General features: G+C 39.7%; 1 protein-coding gene across 1 annotated transcript; it reads left to right on the top strand.

Moving 5' to 3' along the window:
- The first annotated feature begins 4,457 nt into the window (after nt 1-4,457).
- LOC149200990 (uncharacterized) lies at nt 4,458-5,212 on the top strand. The gene is made up of 2 exons (XM_089401154.1): nt 4,458-4,758; nt 5,013-5,212. Exons 1-2 carry the CDS (start codon nt 4,458-4,460, stop codon nt 5,210-5,212), a joined length of 501 nt encoding a protein of 166 aa, XP_089257280.1.
- Nucleotides 5,213-10,949: the final 5,737 nt, after the last annotated feature.

Raw genomic sequence — 10,949 nt, 5'->3', positions numbered from 1 at the left:
GACTCTTGAAGAAGTCTTCACTGGTAAAAGGCCTGAGGTGAGTCATTTGAGATTCTTTGGCTGTTTTGTATACTTCTATGTGCCAAAAGAGAAAAAGAACAAGCTGGAAGCCTCAGGTAAGAAAGGTACATTCGCTGGTTATTGTGATAATTCAAAAGGTTATAGAATTTTTGTATTGGTCAAAGAACTATAGAGTTTAGCAGGGACGTAACATTTGATGAAGATGCAACTCTTAGAAAAACAAGAAACTCTACTCCTCTTTCCATTGCTGAAAGACACATTGTCACTGAAAAAAGGCCGCATCTCAGTCTGAACTGAAACCTGAGAATGAGCTTGCTGATAATCCAATGTGTTCCATGGATCCTCTAGATCCTCCACCACATGATGCTCCTAAAAGACCACTATGGCTGCAAGATACCTTGCAAGATGCTGAACAACATGCTACCCCAAGAGGAACGCTCATAGAAAGTGAAAAGCCAAGTCGGTTTCAAGGTTATGTCGCTGCCATGAGCAACATCATTTAGGCAGAACAATGCACCTTTGAAGAAGTTGCAAAAGAAGAAGCTTGGAAAGATTCCATGACTGATGAATACGAGTTTATCATCTAGAATGACATCTGGGAAGTGGTTCCTAGACCTCAAGGTAAATCTGTTGTCACTTCCAAATGGTTGTTTAATTTAAACATGGTCTAGATGATAGTATCGAAAAATATAATGCTATATTTGTAGCTAGAGGTTTCTCTTAGAAAGAGGGAATATATTATGATGAGAATTTTGTAGCTGTAGCTCCATATAGTACTATTTGATCTGTTGTTGCCTTAGCTGCTAGCCAAGGATTGACTCTTCACCAAATGGATGTGAAAACTGCTTTCTTGCATGGCTTCCTCAAGGAGGAGGTATTTGTGGAAAACCACAAGGATTTGAAGAGCATAACAGGGAAACTAATGTATGCAAATTGAAGAAAACCTTGTACGGGCTGAAGCAAGCTCCAAGAGCTTGGTATGCTCGCATTGATAGCTACTTGATAAAGCTTGGTTTCACAAGAAGCAGTGCACACCCAAACCTCTACTTCAAGACAGTCCAAGGTATACCTTTGATTTTGGTATTCTATGTTGAAGATTTATTCTTGAAAGGAGGTGAACCTCTTATCCTCCAGTGTAATGGGGAGTTAGCTTCTGAATTTGAAATGAAAGACCTTGGTTTGATGCATTACTTTCTGGGTCTAGAGTTCTGGTAAAGACTTGGTGAAATTTGTCTTTTTGAAGGCAAATATGTTGTTAAGATTCTTGAAAGATTTTCTATGGTAGAATTTAAGACCATGCGGAAATGAACTTTAAGAAATTATGTGGAAAAGCTACAAGACCTAGTTTGGAAAATCGCCTAGAGTATAGATAACTCATTGGTGGTTTGATGTTTTTGGTAAACACTAGGCCTGACATACGCTTTGCTGTAAACACTTTAAATCAATATATGATTGATCCCTTTCATGCCCACTGGATTGCTGCAAAACATTTACTTAGATACTTGCATGGAACTATCAATCTAGGATTGCAATACACTGCTAAAAATGTAAAACTTCATGGATATAATGATGCTGATTGGGCTGGTAACTTTGCTTATAGAAAGAGCACCTCTAGGTGCTGCCTTAGCTTGGGATCTGCCATGATCTCTTGGATGAGCAGAAAGCAAAAGTCTGTTGCACTGAGTACAATTGAAACTGAGTACATTGTTGCTAGCATGGTTAGTTGTGGGGTAGTTTGGTTGAGAAATCTTTTTGGGAAACTATTTGAGAAAGTTCCAGACACAATAGTTATACATTGTAACAATAAGAGTGGAATTCGTCTTGTAGAAAATTTGTGTTTCATTATAAGTACAAGCATATTGAGATCAAGTATAACTATATCCGGGATATGGTGCAAAGAGGAGCAGTGAGGCTCCATGACATTCCACTAATGATCATATAGCTGATATTTTTACGAAGCGTTTAACGAAAGGACAGTTCTTGGTTTTTAGAGAGCAACTTGGACTTATGGACTTGACCATTCTCGGAAGCGCTCACAGCTGATCGAGAAAACTGAGCTGCCTTTTGCTTATGTCAGAGCTCACCGGATTAGGGAATGATGCTGAAAAGATGCTGAGGATGAGGGACTTCTTGTATAGTGTGTGCCACAAGAGTAGGCCTCAATATGCATCCGACCCATAGTCTGGGATGTGGGAAGAGCCACCTATCTGGCCAATAGGTGTAGTGAGACTTTTCTGTGTGACTTGTCTAGGATGCAGGTGTTCCACCACTTGACACTTGGTTGTGTTTGATTCTTGTCTGTGTGACTTGTTTGAGTCTTGTCTATGTGATGTATGTGTTCTATCACCTAATTTTTGAGATGAAAATTGGTTGAGTGTAATCTTTGTCTATGTGACATGTGATGATCCTTTCCTTTCCAAATTTGTGTCAAGTGGATGATTCTTCTTTAGATTGCAATGTCATTGTTATAAATGTTTCAGCGCAGAGTTGAGTTGAGATGAATGAATGAGATCAGAGGAAACAAAGATCTTTGATGCAGAAAGAAATTCCTCCCTAGTTGAGAGGGAATGCTAAAATTTGGCAGCTTAGGGATGAATTTTTCCTAGAAGAAATCATATCTTTCATTTCTTTTTGAACCACCTTTAACAAAATTTAATTTCAAACAATTCTAATATGACTTTCCAAAAATAGTAAGTCACATCTCAATTTGGAAGTGACTTTCCAAAAATAGAAAGTCATGTCTAAATGATTAAGGATGATCTTGACATATGGAATCCACTTTAAAATCAAATCAATCATGATTATACAAGTCAAGAATTAATATATTTATCTTTATTATTATTATTATTATGATGATGATACTATTATTTATAAAATAGTTTAAAGTCATTTACCTTTAATGGATTAATAAAAAACGAATTCTCTCATGGAATAAATAAATTAAATTGAGAATATCTTACTTGAAAAATTGAACCTCTCTGTTGAACTAAAATAGTAACTCCACACTTAAGAGAATGTAACTCTCTCTCACTAAGTCAATGTATGACAAAAGTGTAACTCCTCATTAAATGCACTTGTAACTCCCTCATTCAATTCAATTTGTAACTCTCACCAAATATTCTCTCATGTCTAAGTGTAACTCTCTTTCTCTATTATTCGAACTGTAACACCTCAAGGCAAGTGTATCTCTCTCTCTATTCTTGGGATGGGTTACACTTCTCAAGTAACTCCTCCCTCATGGAGTTCAATTCTCCTATAATTGACTCACAACATGAATTCATTTTGTAAGTCCTCTCCTTTCTTATCTATTTAAGTAAGAGCAAGTGAGAGTTGAGTGTATCATGTTTATTGTGAAGAAGGAGAGCTAGTGTTGAGTGTGTGCAAGAGAAGTGTGAGAGCAGGTGAAGAGTAAGAGCAAGGGAAGAGTTAGAGAAAGTGTGAAGGACAAGATCTGAGCAAGAGAAGGAGATCTTCAAGCAAAGAGCAAAAAGGCTTCAATCGCTAATTGATTAGACATTGGTGACTATATTCATCCTCATTCTCTCTTTCTCTGTACTCTGCTGAACAATTGAAGAAATCTAATAGAAGAAGAATCATTTGGGTTTTCCCCTTGTGGGTTTTTTCCTGGTCATTAGACCTAACTCTCAGTGGCTTATATTTGTGCTTGGGTGTCTTCATATGATCCTTAAGCTTATGTTCTATCTACAATTGTTGATTTGAAAAGTTTAGAAGAAGAAATCTGTATTCTAATTTCAGAGTAATTGCAACAAATTAGAACATTTAGTTTTATGCAAAGTACATTCAGGTTTTTGCAAAATACATTCAACTTTCTGCAAAGTACATTCTGTTCCATTCAATGTTCTGCAAAGTACATTCAACTCTCTCCAAAGTACATTCAGTTCCATCCAATTTTCTTCAAAGTACATTCAATTTTCTGAATAGAACTTTCAAGTTTCCGTAAATAATTTTTAAATTTTTGCATAGAACTTTCATATTTTAACATGGTATCAGAGTCTTGGTGAAGACAAGTCCAAGAAGACTAGATATCACCTGAAGAGACCCCACTTTTTGCCAAAGTTTTCTGATCAAGATGACTTCGTCCTACTTCAAGGTAGAGAAGAAGCTAAATGATACTTCAAACTTTGGTTTGTGGAAAACAAGGCTGCATATCACTCTTGAAGAATACAAAGTTCTGGAATATGTTGAAGGCACAATTTTGATCCACTAGAGAATTTAAGTGCTGTCGTCAAATCCAAACATAAAAAGGGTGAAATCATAGCTAGGAAAATTATCCTTGATTCTCTTAGTGATCATGTCATTACTTATGTTTCTAGTTTGAAGAAAGCTAAAGAAATGTATGACAAACTAATCAGGATGTTTGCAATTAGTAACTTGAACTGATTATTGCCTTGAAGAATCAACTGAAGGACATCGAGATGAATAGAGGAAAGACGATTCAAGCATACTTTCTGAGAATGACTAAAATCGGGAATGAACTGTCAACAATTGGTGAAGTTTTACCCGACAAAGAAATGGTGTTGATTGCGCTTGGAGGCCTTTCTCCTGTTTGGGATACTTTTATCACAACCATCAACAATATCAACACTATTCCCACATTTGATGAGCTCTTGAGAAAGTGTATCCAAGAGGAGGCCAGAATAATCTCCGGAGGAGGAATTTCACATCATGAAGAAGGAGAACCTACTACATTTTCAGCCTATGACAAGAGAAAGAAAGGTAATAATAATAAATCTGCTTTCAAATCAAATAAACGGAATCTAGACATGTCAAAAGTTAGATGCTTTAATTGTCAAAAGCATGGTCATGAAGAACACTTAGATTCAAAAACAAATTTGATTATAGAAAAGACTTTTGAAAATCAAAGAAAATGGCGTCTAAGAAAACAAGAAATCCAAGATATAGACATAATGCAACAAAAACTCAATCAACATATTTTATTGTTTTTTCTATTTCCAGTTCTTCTTCTGCAGATTCACTTGATAGTTGGTTAGTTGATAGTGGTGCTTCCAAAAATTTTACTGGTTACAAAGAAACACTCACTAATCTAGTTGAGAGGGAGACTAATTTACATGTTATCCTTGGAAATAATTTTACTCACCAAGTTAAAGGTTATGATTCAGTTTCATTTTATTTAGATGATGACAAATCTATTTTTCTGCAAGAAGTCTAGTATGTACTTGGTTTGAAAACAGATCTTGTATCCATATCTTCTCTAGAAGATAAAGGAATGAAAGTTGCTTTTATGAATGGAAAAATTCTAACCTAGGCTTTGAACTCAAGTATGAGAGAAGCCTTCACTCTTGGATTAGGATATGAAGGGCTTTACAAAGTTAATGGTAAACCCATTGGTGCACTGGTCCATGATACTGATCTTCAGTGTGAGGTATGGCATAAAAGATTTGCTCATCTACACTAGAAAGCCTTACTTCATGTAAGGAAACTGGTCTCTAGACTGCTTAAGATCAGAATGGATCATGAAGGAGTTTGCCCAGGATGTGCAAGTGGAAATCATATAAAGGGACCATTCCCTTCAAGCAGAACAAAATCTAGTCAGGTAGTTCAGCTCATAGTTTCTGATTTTTCTCGCAAGACGTGTTAATTTTAGGTATGTTCTATGCTTAGAGCAATTTATTTCAATTTTCACAGTTAACTCAATATCTTTCTCAGATTTGCAACCACATCAACATTAAAGTAAATTCCAGTTAGAACATAAACATAGATCGCAGAAGACAAGCCAAAACAAGAGGACACAAGATGTGGCGCTAGCTAGGGACCAACCCCAATGTAGGTAATCCCTTGATCAATTCTTCTTATATGTTCTTCATTAGTTCAACACAGAGAGAGAGAGATAGTGCATTTACAACAGAAGTCAACACTTTGACTTATCTAAATAGGAGCATAAACCCTCTCTAAGTAGATGATACATGAGGTAGTTGAACTCAGTTGAAGACATGCTGTTTCAACTGATTCTCCTAGGTTACTCCATCACCATGCTGCACCTATCATTGCGCTGCTCCTCATCATCATGCTGCATCTCACTGTGCTGCACCATGCTGCACCCATCATCACTATGCTGCATCTCATCATGCTTCATCAATCATGACTGTACCCATCGCTGTATCACATCATGTACCATCAGGTGCCATTGCTTCATCATGTTTCCCATACTATCCCATGTGCTTGCTACACCATGCTTACCACCCTGCTGTTTCATTGTTAGCATGCCTTTGCTGCCGACCCATTGTTACATTGCTGTACCATGCCATCATTGTAACATTGCTGCTATCATGTTGTCATTGTAACATTGCTGCTGTCATGCCATCATTGCTATCATGCTGCCCATGCATCTTGTTGCATTATCACGCATTCAAACTTCATCGGTCACCTTGCTGTCACATTCCTAGCACTGCTGTCCCACTGTTAGTGACTGCTGCTCCTATGATTACTTGCGGTCCCATTTGTGTTTGCAGCACCATGTGACCTTGCTGTCCCATCTTCTTTTGCAACACCATGTGACCTTGCTGTCCCATCTTCCTTTGCTGCACCATGTGACTTTGCTATCCCATCTTCCTTTGCAGCACCATGTGACCTTGCTATCACATCTTCCTTTGCCGCACCATGTGACCTTGCTGTCCCATTTTCCTTTGCTGCCAACACACCATACAAACGCTATTGTTTGTCACTTCATTATTGCTGTAATTTCTGGGACTGGTTAGGGCACACAACAGTGCCTAACCATCCTCAAATTTGGCCTAAAATTTCCCTTATGAAATTCCGCCTACCCTAGTGTGAACAAACCTCATTTAGATGACTGCATCTAGGGTATTCTAGGACTGTAGCTAGGGCTTCCTTAGAACTGTGGCTAGGGCTTCCTTAGGACTGCGTCTAGGGCTTGTTTAGGACAGCGTTTAGGGCTTCCTTAGGACTACGTCCAAGGCTTCTTTAGGACAGCGTTAGGGCTTCTTTAGGACTGCATCTAGGGCTTCTTTAGGATTGCGGCTAGGGCAGATTGTTAAGCCTCCTTTCCTCCTGCGTCTTAGGGCTACTTCCTCCTAGATTTCTCTCACACTAAAACCCAAAACAAGTGGAGAGAAATCAAGATAGAAGTGTGTGTGAAATGACTCTCAAGTCATCTCCTTTTATGCTAAAACCTTGAGCACATGTGGGTGTTATTTAGTTACTGGCCGACCTTGATGAATTGTCTTATAACACAAATAAATTCATAACTCCATGAATACTTATCGGAATCGGATGATCTTTAGATCAATCTTACACCTCTTGATGAGAGGGATCCAAGAAAAATATTAGATGCCATTAATAAGATGACCCACATGGAGTTTGGCCCTAGTTGCCAATTTTAACACTCCCTCTCAAGTAGGGAGAACTCCATCTGCTGATCCATCTGCCAGACTGTACTATCTCTGCCATCAGTGCCCTGCACTGCTCTACTCTGCTGAACTATGAAGAAGAAGAATTGGTGGAGAATGTCTCATACCATTCTCTACTGACCCGAAGTCAGTTCCATATGAAGAGAGTGTGTCATACCACTCTTACTAATCCTAGATCAGTTGCAAGAGAGTGAGTCATATCACTCTTATTGACTTGAAGTCAGTTTCAATTGATCCCAGATCAATATCAAAAGAGAGTGTCTCAAACCACTCATACTGATCCCAGATCAATGGAGGTCATCCTAGCATAGGGAGTACGGTAGATACAACGATGCGTCCATCGATAGTACTACTATGGTCCCTAACCCCATTTCCCTACTCATTGGCCAGATGAGAGGTACTTCCCATGAGTCCTAGACTGCATGGGTAGGATGCCTCGACAGGAGAACCACTCATCCTGTCCATAAGTCACCACAGGGTATCATGGGGGAAGGTTGAACCATTCACCTTGTACATAGCGCACCATTAGGGGAGGGTGAGTTGCCTTATGGTCGCTTGTTGCTCCAAGAAGTACCCCAAGCCCCCCGGAGCTCCCAGAGCTCAATGCATGCATCATGCAGGACCCTCATAAGAGGGCCTCTCAACGACTCCAAGTCGTTCGTGAGAGTCACAAATTTGACCTTTCCCCGAGGCTTCGACAGTATGTCTGCGACCTGTACCTCAGTCTCAATGCAATGCAGCCTTCTCGCTTATCGATGTACCATATCTCAGATAAGTAGTATCTGATGTCTATATGCTAGAGCAATCATAGAATACGGGATTCCTCAACAATCAAATCCCCCCCGTTGACACAGAAGATCACGGTGGTATCCATCATGTGTACAAACAACTCACTGAAGAGTTTCCACAACTAGGCAGCTTCACACGAGGTCATACTCGTAGCTATGTATTCGGTCTCAGCGGTGCTTATAGAAATCGACTTCTGCTTCCTGCTCATCCAGGATATCAAAGCAAAACCCAAAGAGAATTAGCACTCAGAAGTGCTCTTACAATCCTCCACACTGCCTGCCCAGTCAACATTCGAATAATCATGCAGCTTCACATTTCAGGCAGTGTATCTCAATCCATGGGAGATTGTGCCGTGAAGATATCTCAGAAGATTCTTGGCACCAATCTAGTGAGGCTCAGCCATAGATGAGCTCAACATGCTAACTGCAAAGCATATATCCGGACGGGAGTTCACCAAGAACATCAATGCAAGTATGAGTTTATGAAACTCAGAGGCATTTCCCATATCAGGTCCAGCATCACTACCATATAACTTCTGAAAGTTAAGCTCCATCGAAGTAGTCACGGGCTTGCAATTTACCATTCCAAATCCGAAATCCAACTCTCTCTTACTTTTGCAAATGAGATGGTTTGCACCTGTTAGGAAGAGGTTGTCCTCATAAGGTGCCAGTATGAGAGGTCTATCATCCACAAACTTCAAGCAATGGTTTGGATTGACTTCACTCCTATTGAATCTCAACTTCATCTGACATCTATCAATCCTCTCATATTAAGCCCGGGGTGTTGGCTTCAAGCCATAGAGGGCTTTCTTCCACCTGCATACATGAGATTCTTGATCATGAATCTCAAACCCCTCGGGTTGTTCCAAACTTGTGGACCTGCTACATGAGGGGAGTGGTCCCCTTGTAAAATTTTCCTTCGGTACATCTCAGACATGTACCTTCATGCTCTTCTTGAATTCAGGCATCCCTGTCACCATTTGACTCACATTGGGTAGGGCCCCATAAGTAGATCTCCGGTGCTATAGATGAGACGTGTCAATTGACATGGTCCCCAATGGACCATCCTACAACTTGATACAAATTGCCAAACCTTGAACCAAAAGCATCTTTGAAAATTCCATTTTCAAACACTTACCTTTCCATCGATGAATGTCACCCTGTAACCTTTGACTTCCATTGCCGAAATGGACACCAGGTTCTTCTTGCGATCAGGTACATAAAAAGAGATTCTTGTAAATGAATAGAGTTACCCTCATTCAATTGAGGGGTAACTTTCCCTACACCCTATTTGAGATAGGTGGCATCGACTCCAAGTATAATCCCACGATTGTTTCCATCTCTATCAAATTAAAGAGAGCACCCTTCTATTCGATGAAGTGCCTTGAAGCACTACAATCAATAAGCCAAATTTCCAAAGAGTCTGAAGGAGTTGGCCAATATAAGATAATGCTTCTTTATCTCATTAGAAACAACATTTGATTCTTCATACCTGGGGTTCCTTGCTTTCTTTGAAGAGTCGGCTATTTCCTTGATGACCTGCATTACCTGTCATTCCTTCGATCATTGAAGATGTCCTTGGAATGATTGTTATCATCATCAAGTGATGTGTCCCTACCATTTGGACACTCCTTCGCATAATGGCTGAACTTATTACAAACAAGGCATTTGCCTTTCCTTCCTCCCTTAGATCTAGACTTCCCATTGAAGTGATCTTTAGGTAGGCCATCAGAAGCTACTGCTGCGCCATTCTGATAATGTTCTCTGCTTCAATTTCACCCTTGTTGAATCTGAAGAGGGATTAAGAAGCCATTGATCCTTTTTTGTCCTTTCCAACTGTCTTCCGTGATTGCTCTTTCACTCTTGCTTGGGCTTTGTCTTCACCTCACCTCTGATACCATGTTAATTTTAGGTATGTTCCATGCTTAGAGCAATTTATTTCAATTTTCACAGTTAGCTCAATATCTTTCTCAGATTAGCAATCACATCAGCATTAAAGTAAATTGCAGATAGAACATAAATATAGATCGTAGAAGACAAGCCAAGACAAGAGGACACAAGATGTGGCGCTAGCCAGGGACAAACCCCAATGTGGGGAAACTCTTGATCAATTCTTCTTATATGTTCTTCAATAGTTCAACAGAGAGAGAGAGAGAGAGATAGTACATTTACAACAGAAGTCAACACTGACTTATCTAAATAAGAGCATAAACCATCTCTAAGTAGATGGTACATGAGGTAACTGAACTCAGTTGAAGACATGCTGCTTCAACTGATTCTCCCAGGTTACTCCATCACCATGCTGCACCTATCATTGTGCTGCTCCTCATCATCATGTTGCACCTCACTATGCTGCACCATGTTGCACCCATCATCACTATGCTGCATCTCATCATGCTTCATCAATCATGACTGTACCCATCGCTGTACTGCATCATGTACCATCACGTGCCATTGCGGCACCATGTTTGCCATACTGTCCCATGTGCTTGCTGCACCATGCTTGCCACCCTGCTGTTTCATTGTTAGCATGCCTTTGCTGCTGACCCATTGTTACATCGCTGTACCATGCCATCATTGTAACATTGCTGCTACCATGTTGTCATTGTAACATTGCTGCTATTGCCATCATTGCTATTGCTGCCCATGCATCTTGTTGCACTATATGATTCAAACTTAAGGGTCACCTTGTGTCACATTTCTAGCACTGCTGTCCCACTGTTAGTGATTG

Source organism: Pinus tabuliformis, chromosome 2_1 (genome assembly GCF_031772625.1).
Source record: "Pinus tabuliformis cultivar Carrire ecotype Pingquan chromosome 2_1, CPIR1, whole genome shotgun sequence".
NCBI lineage: Eukaryota > Viridiplantae > Streptophyta > Pinopsida > Pinales > Pinaceae > Pinus > Pinus tabuliformis.
Note: the sequence above shows the minus strand (reverse complement) of the source record. Positions and strands in the feature narration are given on the sequence as shown.